At 42.6% G+C, this 14,303-nt stretch overlaps 3 protein-coding genes across 3 annotated transcripts in view; all 3 read right to left on the bottom strand.

Annotated features, from left to right (window-relative positions):
* Positions 1 to 794: 794 nt before the first annotated feature.
* On the bottom strand, positions 795 to 1,976 carry LOC108051759 (fibroin heavy chain). Its single transcript, XM_017133973.2, is given in 3 exon segments — positions 795 to 1,111; positions 1,113 to 1,852; positions 1,914 to 1,976. Coding segments are annotated over 3 exon segments (1,110 nt in total). The 5' UTR covers positions 1,972 to 1,976; the 3' UTR covers positions 795 to 799.
* Positions 1,977 to 2,504: 528 nt separating this feature from the next.
* LOC108051749 (formin-like protein 7) lies at positions 2,505 to 3,755 on the bottom strand. Its single transcript, XM_017133961.2, has 2 exons — positions 3,691 to 3,755; positions 2,505 to 3,622 (listed from the first exon to the last, which is right to left on the bottom strand). The coding sequence occupies exons 1-2, from the start codon at positions 3,749 to 3,751 to the stop codon at positions 2,505 to 2,507; spliced, it is 1,179 nt and encodes a 392-aa protein (XP_016989450.1). The 5' UTR covers positions 3,752 to 3,755.
* Positions 3,756 to 4,362: 607 nt separating this feature from the next.
* LOC108051793 (zwei Ig domain protein zig-8) overlaps positions 4,363 to 14,303 on the bottom strand; it is a 52,775-nt gene continuing 42,834 nt past the window's right edge. Inside the window, exons 5-8 of the mRNA XM_017134014.2 lie at positions 9,767 to 9,886; positions 9,581 to 9,677; positions 7,750 to 7,847; positions 4,363 to 6,473 (exon numbers count right to left, since the gene is read on the bottom strand). Of these exons, the coding sequence (XP_016989503.1) occupies positions 6,154 to 6,473; positions 7,750 to 7,847; positions 9,581 to 9,677; positions 9,767 to 9,886 (635 nt within the window). The 3' untranslated portion in view covers positions 4,363 to 6,153. The remainder of the gene's footprint in view (positions 6,474 to 7,749; positions 7,848 to 9,580; positions 9,678 to 9,766; positions 9,887 to 14,303) is intronic.

Below are 14,303 nucleotides of genomic sequence, written 5' to 3'. Positions count from 1 at the left end.
TTTGTATTTGTAGATCATCAATAAAGTTTTCAAGTCTCCGAAGGGAGCAGGTAATATTTATTGTTGGTTGATACATATTCGAAACTTAAGACAATATATTACCCATTTTTATGATTATCCAAATAGCTATATATTTTTCGCAGTGCAACTGCAGTAAAGAGGCAACAGCAGCTCTACAAAAGGCAACGATGTGTTACACTTTCAATTGTCGCTCTCCCTCAATACTCTTCTGTGTGTGTGTGTGTGTGCGTGGGTATAAATGCGCCAGTGTGTGTGGCAAGGGAAAGTGTAATCCTGCTTGTTTACATGGTGGCTCTGTTGTGCTGCCTAGATCAACGTTTCTTTCTGGCATTGTTAGTGGCAGGACCTTGTAACACTTTTGATCAAACACGCACGCTCACACGCACGCGGACAAACACACATCCAATGGCGTATGCCATCTAACACAAACATGCAATAAATGAGCGATTCTGCCACTCAATTCCAAGTCCAATTATGAAGGCACATGGGTCTGCGTTTGATGGCTCTCTGCTTCACTCGACTATCTGCGAGGAGTTCCTCGTCGGCTGAAAAATGTATTGTACATGCTTTGACATACGGGTTTAACTGGATTCAATTAAAATAATGTTTTATCTATCCAAGTAACTTACCTCCCTTCTTTTCCTTATTATACAAATAATAATAATTCAATTGCAAGACACGGACTATATGATTTCGAATAAAGTCTTCAAATATATGTTTATAAATAATAATTTTATTTATTTCATGTATAAGTTAATTTGTGTAGTGCATGGTTTCCCTAGTTTTCCTGTTCGAATTGGGGTGATCGCACGTAGACGGGAGCAGGATGGGTCAGTCCGTAGTTGCGAATGACCTTGGGATAGGTGGAGGCGTACTCCTGCTGGGGATAGCTGGCCGGCTGGTAAGCGGAGTTGTCCTGCTTTCCGCTCCTCAGACTGAAAACCTCGGGCTGGTAGTACAATCCATTGTAGGCATCGATCAGACGACCCACCTCCACTTCGTCCTCATCGACCGATCGCTTGTCTCCGCTGGAACTGTGGGGCTTAGGTGGTGGTGGAGGTGGTGGTGGGTAGGGGAAGGGGGGGGTAGGGGTAGGGCGGGGGGTAGCCATAGTAAGGGGGGTAGAACGGTGGTGGTGGGTAATAGCCTGAGGGTGGCTTGGGTCCATATCCATGTCCATGTCCGCTACCATGTCCGCTACCGTGTCCGCTTCCGTGTCCGTTACTGCTACCGCTACCGTGACCGTGTCCGTGATCTGGCTTTGGCTTAGGCTTGGTTGAGTGTTCGGTGCCGTTGACAATGACGATGCAGTTGACAGTAGACACATCATAATTGTCGTCATCTTCATCGCTTCCACTTCCGTGACCGCTTCCATGGCCACTGCCATGTCCACTGCCATGACCACTTCCACTGCCACTGCCATGTCCACTTCCATGTCCACTGCCACTTCCATGTCCACTTCCATGTCCACTTCCATGACCACTTCCACTGCCCGAAGAGGATCCCGATCCTGAGCTGGAGTCGGAATTTGGCTCATACTCGATGCTCACCACACGACCCAAGCGTCTTTCCTCATCCTGATCCAGATTATTGGTGGTGACCACGCACAGGGGATTTCCCTTCTTGGGCTGATCCTTGGAACCGGAACTGAAGATGGCGGGGATGAAGTTGCCAGCCGCGAAGCCAGAGGCCAAGCCCTTGATGCCGGCAATCGAGCTGCTGAGCAGTCGGGCCTCCGAAACCTCTTCCTTTCCCTGGGTGAGCCGGAGGAGCTCGTCGTACTCCTGCCGAGTCACCTGGTGCAGACGCACCAGCTGAGGACGACCCGTGCCTGTCATAAAGAGATGATCATTAGCTTCCCTTTCCTTAGGACTAAGCCTTAGACACCTCACCAGCTTGGACGGCCGCTGTGCAGAGCACGATCACTGCCAGAACTGGTAAGAACTTCATGGCGATTGCGAATAAGCTCAACTAGCACTGCTCCCTTGCTTATATATATTGAAAGTCTTTCTCTGCCGTTAACTTGATGACTTGACGAACCCAAATTCTCTTTCGGCATTGTCATTCAAATGGATCAACCCGAACTTCTCATCTACAGTTATGTATGCGCCCTAATCGACTATAATCTACATAAATTACGTGTTGACCCAGTTCTCTCTGATCACCGCCCTGCCCATACTCGTTTTTAATGGCTCTTTGGCCAAAACACGATCTGCCACTTTAGTTTCGCTGATTGGATGATAACGTTATTGCTTATAACTTAGCTCTCCACAGAGAGCTATCGTCCAGGGCATTTAGTCTCACTCTAGACTACGGATCCATCACAGTTTTTCTCCCTGACAAACTTTCAAAGATCAACTTTGATTGCAGAGTTCAACCCAGAAATAACTAGGATATGAACAGATAATTCATTGCTTTCTATCTTTCCAAACTAACATTAAATAAATATAACGGTTAAATTCATGTTTATAAATTCTTTATTTTTAATAGTAATAGGGTTCGTTAGGGTACACAGGTTTGTACGAGTACAAACGTTTCTTATAGCGATAGTCATATTCATCTTCTGATTCGTAGGAGTCCTCGTCTTCCTCCTGGTCATCATCAGCCTGAGCTTTCTCCACATCCTTGATGGCAGTTGCTTGACCCGTTTGGATCAGATCCCAGTTGGGAAATCCATAAGGTCCATAGTTCTGCTGAGGATTGTAGGGGCCAATGGGAGGTTGAGGACCATATTGTTGTTGTGGGTAGGGTCCATAAGGCGGCTGTCCATAAGGCGGCTGTCCAAAAGGCGGTTGTCCATAAGGCGACTGTCCATATTGGGGTGGTATATAGGGAACTTGAGGAACATACTGCTGCGGGTTCGGATAAAGCTGAGGAATGGGATAGGAACTGTAGGGATTGCCACCATAAGGGGGTGGTGGATAAGAAGGTCCATATTGGGGTGGCACTGGTGAGTAACCGCCCTGATATTGGCGGGAACCAACGGAGTCATTCTTCAAACTGGCTGCTTTCGGGTAGGTGCTCTTGTTCACCTTCTTCTTCTTTAAAGGGGCAGGTGTGGTGGCCTCGACCGACTCTTCTGTCTCCACCACCTCTTCAGACTGATTCTGCACAGCGGATGCCTCCTCAGGTTCAGGAATCTGAGGTTTGCTCCAATATTGGGCGTAATTGGGGTGAGGATCCTGGCTGGGCAGCTCGAACTCGCTGTCTTTCTTCAGCACCACTATGCAGTGAATGTCGGAGTCTTCCTCGTCGACCTCAATGGCTTTTTCCGAGCTGCGAGCGGAGGTCATATCCTCGGAGGTCACCTCCTCATCCCTGCCTTCGCCCTCTCGTGTTTTGATCACACACAAAGGTTGACCGTCAAATTCCACCTTCTCGGCCTCTTCGTTCCTGCTAAGTGTGGTGAGGCCCACGATCCGAAGAAGAGAGTTCCAGCCGGAACTTAGGGTATCGCTTACGGTGGCAAAGCCTCCGTTGATCAGCCTAGCTTCCGATATGACATTCTTGCCCTCGGTCAGATGCAAGACCCGCTCGTACTGCGCCTCATTGATTTCGTACACTCGCACCAGTTTTTCTTGCTTGGGTGATGGAGAAGGTGCTGTGGGGTATATGATTTGTTATGAGTTTGCTAAATGGATGAACAGCATCTGCCGATTAAACACACACCTGTCTCTAGGCTGGCAAAAAGAGCCAGAAAAAGCAGCAGGGCCACTGACAGCTGCAACATGTTCTTAGACCTTGACAAAATTGGACTAAAATGGGTCCACTCGGCTCAAGTTTTATTTATACTTTTCGCTAGAATTAATGGCAAGGCGAAAAGAATCCAACGGTACAAAAGAACCACAAAATTAGGAGATGAATTGCAATTAAATAAATATGGGACTAAGCACATAACATCAGCATCATCTTTTTCGACAACATCGCACCAGTGAATCAATTTGAATAAATTTAGCCACCTTTTTATGGTTTCCCAGACATCACCAAGTAGAGTCAATGAACGCATTACGGGTATTCCTAGACTAGCTATGTCGAACAGGTTTTTCAACCGAAATCACTGAATGAGTAAAGTGTGTGTGGCTTAAGTGAGGGTGAATAAAAACAAAAAAAATATTATATATATTTTAATTTTTGTCTTCCAATTCTATTTATTTCATTCCCACTAAAAACAAGCTGCCAAATGTGTTGTCAGATTGTTATGGTATTGTTAAAAGTTTGAGAAATCTTACGAGAGATAATATTGTTGAGTTGAGAATAAGATTAGATTAGTTTCGGAAATACCAGGTCCCAAAACTGCAAATATTTTAGTCCACCTCACCCATAAATAATTCGAATCGCTGCTTAAATTTTCTAAATAATAATTTTATTGAATCGATTTGGTTTCATTTCACAAAACTCTCGCCTGCAGTGTCCGTGTGTTTGTTGTCGCTTTTCAACAATCCTATCTGTATATGCATATGTAGGGTACCTATGGATACGCACACATAAAAATGATTTGAGAGTACCTGGTTTATATATGTATATACTTGTAGCTGCAATGCTGTGACACTCGTACATAATGTATTTGCTAGGGATTCGTTATTGTTTTTGATCGGGGACCGACTTTTATTCTTGACTCTCCAATCCACTCGAATCCGACGCTTTTCGGCGTTTCTGTTCGGATTTAGCTTGCTAAGGTTAATGTAATATCCATTCACTCTATTTACAAGATGCGGGCTCTGGGATAGACCGTATTAAATTTATCTAGCTTTTTACTATTATTTAAAGTTGTGTTATGTTTCGTGTTTTTTAGTTAATTTAGTTCTGCATGTGAGTTATGCCAATTTTGCCTCAGTGCGCGGCTTACCAACTAGGGCGATGCGCATCTATCGGATCGCATTTGTCGCTTTTATCTGTTTATATCATTTAAGAGTTAATTAAAATTACAATTTCGTCTACTAATGAATTTATTTACAGTGCCTGCACATTCGCATTGCATTCGTATCAATTATATCGATAAGCACAATTATAAATTGCATTTATTTCAAATTTCCCCTCTTTTGTTTTTTGTTTTTTGTTTTATTTTTGTTTTTTGTTTCTATCCAAAACTAATTATTTACACTTAAACGAGCTTCGCCCACAATTGGGTCAGACATAAACAAGGTTTTATCCATAACTTTCGACTGCTGGCGGATGAAATCAAGTATCCACTACTGTAGTTTATCCGCTTATTTGCTATTCATACATTCATAATCGTACTTAACCCTAGCTTATGCCTAGAACTGATAAGTGTGCAAAGCCAATCAGCTCTACTCGAACGCAAAAACATCTTTTGTTCTAAATCGGCCAGTTTACAAATAGTTCGAAGTACTCTTGAATAAATTTCTCTCGAATGGCAATTATATACAGCAAATTTGAATCCAACAACTTATGCAATCGGCTACTGGAGTGCGCATTTGTTGGCAATTAGAGATTGCATAGAAGTAGGGTATTGTGATTCCAAAGAACTGGGTTTCATGTTGTAATTTGGGCTGTTAGGAATATTAATAGCTAGTTAGTCTTATTTCATAATGAAAGGGTGTGTATCTAGCTATGGGTGTGCAATCGATGTTCGGTAGCAAAAAGAGATAACTGATAGTTTTATATCTCTGATCTCGGTGTTATTTTCGGCTATCGATTGTCTTTGTAACTTTTTGGATCAATTATTTTTAACCAATGCTATTTTCAGGCAGTCCAGAAAGTGATAATCAAAAAATTTAGATTTTTTCGGTTGACAGTTGACTAGAAAAAAATCAAAAAAGAATTGCTCAAAATGAATAAATACAACTCTTAAATAGGGTTTGCATGAAAACATTTAACTATATTATGATTTTCCACGAAAATGCATAGGTTTTATTGGGACTTGCTATCAGTTTTCCATGGTTTAGCATCCTCTTTTAACACTGTTAATACTTGTTCACTTATCAGATAATATGTTTGCTTTTCCACTAAGTGCATTAATCTTAGAAGTTAGTAAATACTTATGGTTGAACCCCCCATGCGATACATAGAAAACTTAAATCACCTTGAACATGTGTATGTGTGTGAGTGGTTTGTGTGTGTGACGGTGTGTGTTTTGCCTTTTTAGTGTTTCGCTGCGTGTTGATTATTCCTTCATCTCAAACACCGAGTTGCCGCTGGGCGTTCTCTCAACATGTTGCACGTTGCTGATGTGTATGTTGCCGCTGTTGCTGTGGCTGTTGCTGCTCCTGCTGCAGCTTCTCCTTTTTCGCTGGTCGTTAGCGATGCTCGCTTCGGGGGCCGCAGTCCCGCCGATTTGGCCGACGCTGCCGCAACATGAATATATCCACACCCTGCCTCGTAGAAGTGCTGCAGGCAGCAGGACACAATGCTCAGCAGCATGCAGCATATGCCGCAGTAGAAGCTGTTGCTGTTGCTGCTCGAGTTGTGTTGCATGGCCGCCGGGTGTTCGCCTGTTAAAAAGCGAAAGCAAACAGGCAATTAGGGATGGCGATCGATCTTCGACCTCTTTGCACTTCTTGGTTTCTCATTAAAAAAATAGGCTCTTAAATTAAAAACCGATTTGGAATAAACGAAAAAACTTTCTTTAAAAGGAAAATAAAAAAATATATGGAGGGTACAGCTTTACCTGAAAGTTAAAGTATTGTAAATCGATTTTTAAATTTTTTTTTATTTTATTAATTCTCAAGATATGTTTTAAAATATTTTTAATTGTTATAAGTTTTCCTCCTTTTCATTTAATACCTAGTCATCTAAGAGGTTTGGTGATTCTGGGTGGAGTACGGAATCATTACCAATCCATGGCCCAAAATATAGAAAAATTAACTTAAAGTTACATATAAAGGACACATGTGCAAAAATATTGTCTTCTTAAAATAAACCATCTACAAGGCAATGGCTAAAAATATATTTTTCAAGGATTGTAGAAACGCCAAGAAGCAGTTTTTGATTTATTAATTTTCTAACATTAATAAGTTTTGCAAGAACTAATTATTTTTAAGTAATGCGCTTGTGCATTATATTATTTAACAAAACCTCATAATTTTTCTTTATTATATGAGGGAAGGTATTTTGAACCCCACCGGAAATTAACAGGAATCGAAACAATTGAAAGCAAAAGCCCTGTTAGTTCATCGGAAAATTACTTGGCTGTCGAACAGGACTAAAAGCAGATACTAGCTACCACTGATTGCCTTTGAGTTGGCTTTTCTTCGGCAGATAACATCGCCTTCAGTTTGCATGCATGCATTTGCTGTTTGTGCCAAAGAAAAACATCGGCAGCTCAAGTTGTTATAGTTCTCGATGAGCTCTTGAGCCCACAAGCTGCTGCCATAAATCTGACAAGCTCCTCGAGCCCCCCTACCCCCCTACCCCCTACCCCCTGACTTCCCACCCCCCGCACACATGGCCTGTGTTATTGGCCTGCAGCAAACTTTCTAGCTGCAGCGGCAACTAGAAATAATTTCCGTGCTGCTGCACAAATACAAACATGCGAGGGAGGTAAAAGGAAAAAAAAAAAGGAAAAAAGGCGAGCAGCAATTTCTCGCCGAGTCTGCTGCAATGCAATTACTACATGGCCACGCCCCGTTTTGCACTTGGCATTACAAATTGCGAATGTGCCGCTGCTAACAGGCAACTTCCACTTCCCGTCATAAACATGCAAAACTCTCTGACAGCACAAGCGCCAGAACCAGCACGGGAAAGCCCGCCGCCGTAGTCCTTACTTACCGATAATTACGTGCACGTAGACGCTCGAGGTTTTTGCCACCGTCGGCATACAGGTGTAGTTGCCAGTATCGCCGGGCATGGCGCGCTTGATTTTTAATCTGTGCCGGAGTACCGGAGTAGCGGAGTACCGGGAAAGAAAGCAGGGAGAAAGTGAATGGCGGTGGAGAAATGCATGGGAACAAAGGCAAAAGGCAAAAAGGGAAAAGGCTACAGAATGCCGGGCAAAAACATCAAGAAAAAATACAAAACTTTTGCTACTTTATGCGATAGCATAATGTGTACCGAGCTCCCTCCTCCACTGACTATTATTCGAAGTTTCTTTGCACTCAGACAAAAACGTATTCACTTAAATTTAATAATATTACTTTTGCTGTTTTTAATTTCTTCTTCAGAGCTTTTAAACCCAGTACAGACTTTGTGGCTTTTAAAGCAAGCAAACATAAATAAATATTTTAAGAAATTAGTTTTGCTTAAGATTTTTCCTTTTTTCTACTTTTGTGTTTTTTAATTCGTATACAATTTCCAAAACATTGTTTTTAGTATGAAATAGAAACTCCTATAGTTTCTAAGGATTTTAATTTATTGAAAGATAATTATTGGTATAATTCTATAATTTTCATTTATCAAATTCAGATTACTGATCTTAGAAAAATTGTAAATAGTGTTTTAAATTATTTACAAAATTTATTTATTTTTGGGGAAAGCTATAACACTGCTTTTATTTCAGTGGTTTTCAATTGGTTTTTTTGCAGGGGAGTTTACTAATCCCTGGTAAAAGCCACTCTCTTTTCATCTCTGTCAGCGGCACCTGCATTTTATGGTCGTCTGCGTCGTTAGTTAACAGCACAAATGGGCAATGATCACGTGGCGGCACCAGAAACTGAGCAACTAACTACTGCAGCCTCAGACTCCGAATACAAATCCGGCTGTGACTTAGCTCTGACTTTGACTAAGCCAAATTAAAAGTCACACACGGCTAGCCGGAGCACACAGTGGAGTGACGGAACGGAAGAAAGGAGCACCAGAACCATATGATACCCTACTTCAAGAAGCACAGCTTAATTTGTAGAAGAATGTGCCCTCAATAGAAAATTACAAATATGTATTTTACTTTGCACAATAATAATTTAATTATCAGACCATAAGACAGACTATTCAGAACGTTAACTAAATTACAAAGCAAAGTTGTTGTTCACTAAGAGATATAAATAGTAGAACATGGATTTTGTGGTCTGTACCTTTTATTCGCATTATGTATTGTGTGATTTCTAAAAACCTTGACCTTTCTTAAGCTCCAAAAACTATGCCTTTTGATATTTTTTAATCATTAATATTTTGCTAACTTTTCTTTCCCAATAAGTATTAAAATATCATCACCGGTTACCGATGTTCTAAATATTTTGCTCTATATAAGTAACCAAACTAAGTACAAAATGTTATAATTAGTCTGTGCTGACGACTAATTCGGCTAGTTATATATTATACAGGATTCGGGTTTTCTAACTAAAGGAAAACCCGAATCCTGTATAATCCACCCCTCGATTCTGCTCAGTTCTAGAACGCCAGAGGGTCCTCCAGTCGACACTCGTCCTTCGCTTTGGCCTTAAAATGTCATTCAAAGTCGGGGTCCGTGTTGCCCCAGCCGGCTGGTAAGGACATGGCTGGCAAGTGCAGGCTGCGAGGCTTTAAACGCCCCACCCCGATTGGTATGTACCTGGCCTTAATTAAGTGAGGCGGTATTTTAATGCGAAATAACTGAAATGCTCGGCACACATTTGCACGATTGCCAGGCGGAATGGTATGGCGAAATGATGGGTGAGTCGTTACATACCTCGAAGTCAGGCCGTCAGTCCAATCATCCTCGACGCGAATCCGGGCCATGGAGCTGTCGATTTCGTTCTCACTCTTGCCATCGAGCATTTCGCCGCCTGGAATGTGAAGAGTAGCAAATTGAATCGCGTAAATGAGGTGCGGCAAATGGGGCAAGGTGCAGGCCGAGTTCATTACGCATACGCACCTTTGTACCAGAATATGTTGCCCAGCTCGTGGGGTCCCTGCATAATTTTACAGGTAAGGTTGATGTCGCTGCCGGTTTTAACCATCAGATCGCTGGGCCCGAAGATTTCCGCTTTGAGTTCTGCGAAATAAAAAAGAAGGAAGGGCGGACAAAAAGTCCCTTAAGTTGCTAGCACACAAAGCCAAGTCTTCTTTCTCCTTCCGTAACAATGATAATAATAATAATGTTAATGATAACGTCCAAGTGCACGTTTGTCTGTACAGTGTACGAGTGTGAGGACTGAGGCTGTTCTCTACTTTATTACACAGACGCGTGTCTCTATTATGCTGGCGATAAGCTTTTGTTATGCCATATAAAAGGCAGTCGGGCATCGCGCGACTCATACGCCCCGTGGTACCTTCAGCTAGCTGTTGGTCTCTGTACTGCTCTCAGCGGAATTGTGTGCGGGAAAAAAAAGACAAAGCCCTGGCCCGTCGGATTGAAGAGCATTTTCTGCTTTCCATTTGGGGCACAAAATCAAAATGTCAACATGAAGTGCCTTTTGTTGTTACAGCGTCAATGATTTCAATTGAGAAAAATCATCGTGGGCAGCCACGAAATGCGATTTGTACTTAGAGCTTATGATGGCTGACAGTTGCTTTAATGGAAAACGCCCCAATCGGCCTTCCCTCAAAACCATTTTCCCCAAAGTGAGCGCGACAGCGAATGGGAATTGAGCTGCAACTCTTCCGCTTTTGCTCCACTTTCACTCTCGTAAACTGCTGTAAAGGGAAACTTTTCAGGCTCTAAACAACCGCAAAGCCCGTGGAATAAATTGCAGCCAAAGGAGACGGAGGGCGAAGGGCGGAGTGCGGAGTGCGGATTGCAAGTGGAACATCTGTATATCGGGCTCTGGAGCACACACTCTCACACTGATGTGGCTATGTTTTCACTATGGGTTGGCTGCCATTCAATCGTGTGGCAAAAAAGCGACTGAAACGAAATTTGAATGCTCCAGAAACGGCTGATGACTTTTCCATAACTCCCTCTTCGGGCGAACTTTAAGCCGGTCTTTAAATCAGGTGTGAGGGCTGCGTCCCAAAAATGTTAATCTAAATGAAATGCCAAGTAGAAAAAGTAATATACATCGCCGAAACAAAGGAGGCGAACAAAAAGCGGAACAGAACGAATGGGCCGGAGCAACCCCAAATGGAATTCGAACATGCTGGGCGATTATCTGGCTGCTTTATAGACCCGCACACATATATCTAGGACCGAGTTCCGAGAAAAGCGCCGAGTGTGGCACGTTGTTGTCGCTGATGGCCGTTGTTGTACCTGGCAAAACAATTGTGGCAGCGAAAGCTAACCGTCTATGACTTCTGCGAACCCCAGTGCAGGGGGCCGTGGCTGTGAAAATTATTGCCTCCCAAGCCCACACACATGCAGCTGACAACGCGCCAGTGGTTCCCACGAATGGGGTTTTCCAAGGAGTTCCTGGGTGTGAACCCGCATGCGGCTGATTCTTTTTCAGCTGCCTTTCCCCACCTGACAGGCGGAATAAATGGGAACCGTTTCGAGGGGTTCTCTCCTAGAAAATTGCTTATTTAACTATAATTAGATTAAGTGGGGATGGCAATTGGCAAGCTGCATTTTGGATGAGGAAGTGGGACAAAGTCAACCCGAAGCTATTTGAAGTTTTCATTAGGCCCGGTCGCAGTTGACCCAGGCCGAAAAGTTGCAAAGTCTACTCCTGGCCACATGCCAAAGTCGAAACGCCCCCGTCGTCCTGGCAAACAAAGTCCTTGCCGAGTCTTGTTTACACACAGCCAGCTCAGGCTCAGACTGTGGAGAATTTTTGTGCAGCCGCAGCAGAAAGTGCAGAGCGAAGGACCAAGAATGGGATGGTATAGCGGTGGCGGGGTGAGGTAGTCGGGTTGGGAAATGCATTTTCATTTTTCTTGATTTCGCGCATAAAATGCGCATAAGCCTATATGGCCATAAACATTTGGAGCGATGAACTTTGCAGAGGGCCGGGCACAAAACATGGCATACTTTTTGGGGCCAGTGCAGCGCAGACTGGGGCTCCGGCATCCTTATGCTCGTTGCGGAGCCGGGCCGTAAAAATTTATTACCCCCCGCCTGTGTTGATGCATGTTTGCACACATGTAACAACATCTCGGTATTTATTGCCCGAAAAACAATATCAAACTGGGCCGTGCCGAAACAGGCATTATCTTTAAGCTCCGTGCCTCTTTAAATTTGGGTCGACAATTAATCGGACGTGGACGTGCAATTGCTCGGAATTAATTGTCAAATCAAATAAACAAATTCAATTTGTAAAAGTCAGCCGCATTGCCAGCACAATTGATGAAGTATTCGCCCCTGCTCCTTCTATTTGCCTGTCAGGAGCCTAGAATCGTCCAGCTTCCCACAACCCAACAATGGCGAAATGAAAATGCCAAAACATCATCATTGCCCTAGTCCCGTTTAGGTCTTTTCAGTAGTCCCCATTGTTGTGATTATTATTATTATTAATAATTCGACATTGCTGCAGAGACATTAATCATTCCCTTCCAGCTCCTCTATCCCATTTCTCGGCAATATCTAAGTAATTTATCATTGGGGAATTTTTTTGCCTAGGCATCCGCCGTAGAATGTAATTTGAGCAGCAAATGAACGAAATGGGAAGTAAAACATTTGATTGCTGGGCAAATTGTGGGACCCAGCTTAGTTGAGTCCTTCCTCTCGCTCTCGTTTTCGTCCTCGTCCTTGCAACTTATTTATAAAAATTCATTATCTCCTTCGCTCATTCGCTCCCACAAACTGCTGGGAGTTTCCTATCTCTGGCCATGTTTGAAACAACCTGCTGTGGGCTGTATATATTAAGCAAAGGTAAACTTTGGCTCACGTACAATTTGCATGCGAATTGGGTCAGGCACAAACAAGTGCACCAACAAATTGCTGTTGGCAAGACAATGAGAATCGCTTAACTTTTAAGCTGGATCAAGTGTTCGCTTTTTGAGCATTCAATGTGCATCATAATTGCCAACCTTTTCCCGGTTTTCATCTATTAACCTCGGAAAACAATTGACGTTTGGATGGCGAATTTGAAGGCGAACTTCGCCAACTGCTCTGGAATATTGCACACAATTCTCGTTAAAAACAAGTTCGTTTTTGTTTTGGCAAGGCCACGTTAATGGATTTTTGTGGCACACAATTATTTTTCCATTCAAGCTGCCAAGGAAAACTCCCCGAGCTAAAACTAATTTAGTGCTACTCAAGGGGAAAGTGAAGCAGCACTTCTCAAGAAAGTGTCCCAGTGGAAGTTATTATCGGTTAAGTCGTACAAAGCTTCAGTCTCAAAACTTGGCGTATTTTCATGGCTCGCCATTGAACGATTTGTTAAATTTTAAATGGAGCTAAAAGTAATTAAAATTAAACTCTGTAACAGCGGGGACTTTGTAAGGGTAAAATACGAGATTCGGTTTACGGATTTAATAACTTGATCAAAATTTAAGTGTACTTGAAATCTTGTTATTATTGCTCATCAAATTAAAGCTAAAATTCATTTTCCTATACGGTAGCTTTATCGAATATTTTGTATATATGATTTCTCGATGCTTATAGTTGTGTACTTCAAACGAGACATTCTGCACAGCACCCTCAAAAGGATAAAGTCCTGCAGCGCGGAGCTATTTATTGCTCTTGGCTTGCTTTGGCAGTGGATTATTATTTGCGCTTGATTGCATGCAATTTTCTGGCTGCTAATGTCAACAGCATCTCCCAGCTAAAGTGTTGGTTTATGGAGCCCAAAATGAGCCATCTACTCGGCATCGCCATCTTGTCAGCTACGCATTCAAATTGCCTTCAATTCCGACTCCCAGATCCTTCGGCTGGCTGCAGCTCTTCCGCTGGCTGTGCAATTTGTTTTCCACCCACCTTTCCCTCTTTCTCCCACTTTTCACTAAGCAAGGTAGCGCTTACGCTTGATTACATTCGCGCTGGTAAACAAATTTTTCCAGAAGCATCAACAACACCTTTCTTATTATACCCTTAAAATGGGGTAACATGATTTCTTCGAAATTTTCGTTCAACTGTGAACTTAACTTTACCTGAAAAGTGGATGTTTTGTGCAGCCGAATCTTAGGTACTATTGGTTTCATTCAAAAGAAATTATCTTCTTAACGTTTTTGAGCACTATTCATTAACGTAAAGTTTCAATTATTTATTTAAAGAGAAAAGAACGGCTTACTTTAAAAGAATTGTAATAGTTTTTAAGCTTTTGTAAAGGAATAAATGAAGTTGTAGTTTATACAAAGAATATTAGCAAGCCGGTTTGTGAAACACCTGCAAGTGTATTCGACTTTCTGCTGTTAGCTGGCTTTCCCGATTTATTTTTGTTCGCCCCAGCACTTATCCTGCTCCTCGTCCTTGGGCTGTCAGTTGGGTCCTGTTCTGCTCTCTTGTTGTCGCTCAGTTTGAGTGGGACAGGGACACATAATTTAATTTACAATTTGCTCGCTTTATCAGCGTGTTTGGTAATTTGCCTTAAATTCAA

Source organism: Drosophila rhopaloa, unplaced genomic scaffold, assembly GCF_018152115.1.
Source record: "Drosophila rhopaloa isolate 14029-0021.01 unplaced genomic scaffold, ASM1815211v1 contig_115, whole genome shotgun sequence".
In the NCBI taxonomy this organism is placed as follows: Eukaryota; Metazoa; Arthropoda; class Insecta; order Diptera; family Drosophilidae; genus Drosophila; species Drosophila rhopaloa.
This window is presented reverse-complemented; position numbering and strand designations above follow the sequence as displayed.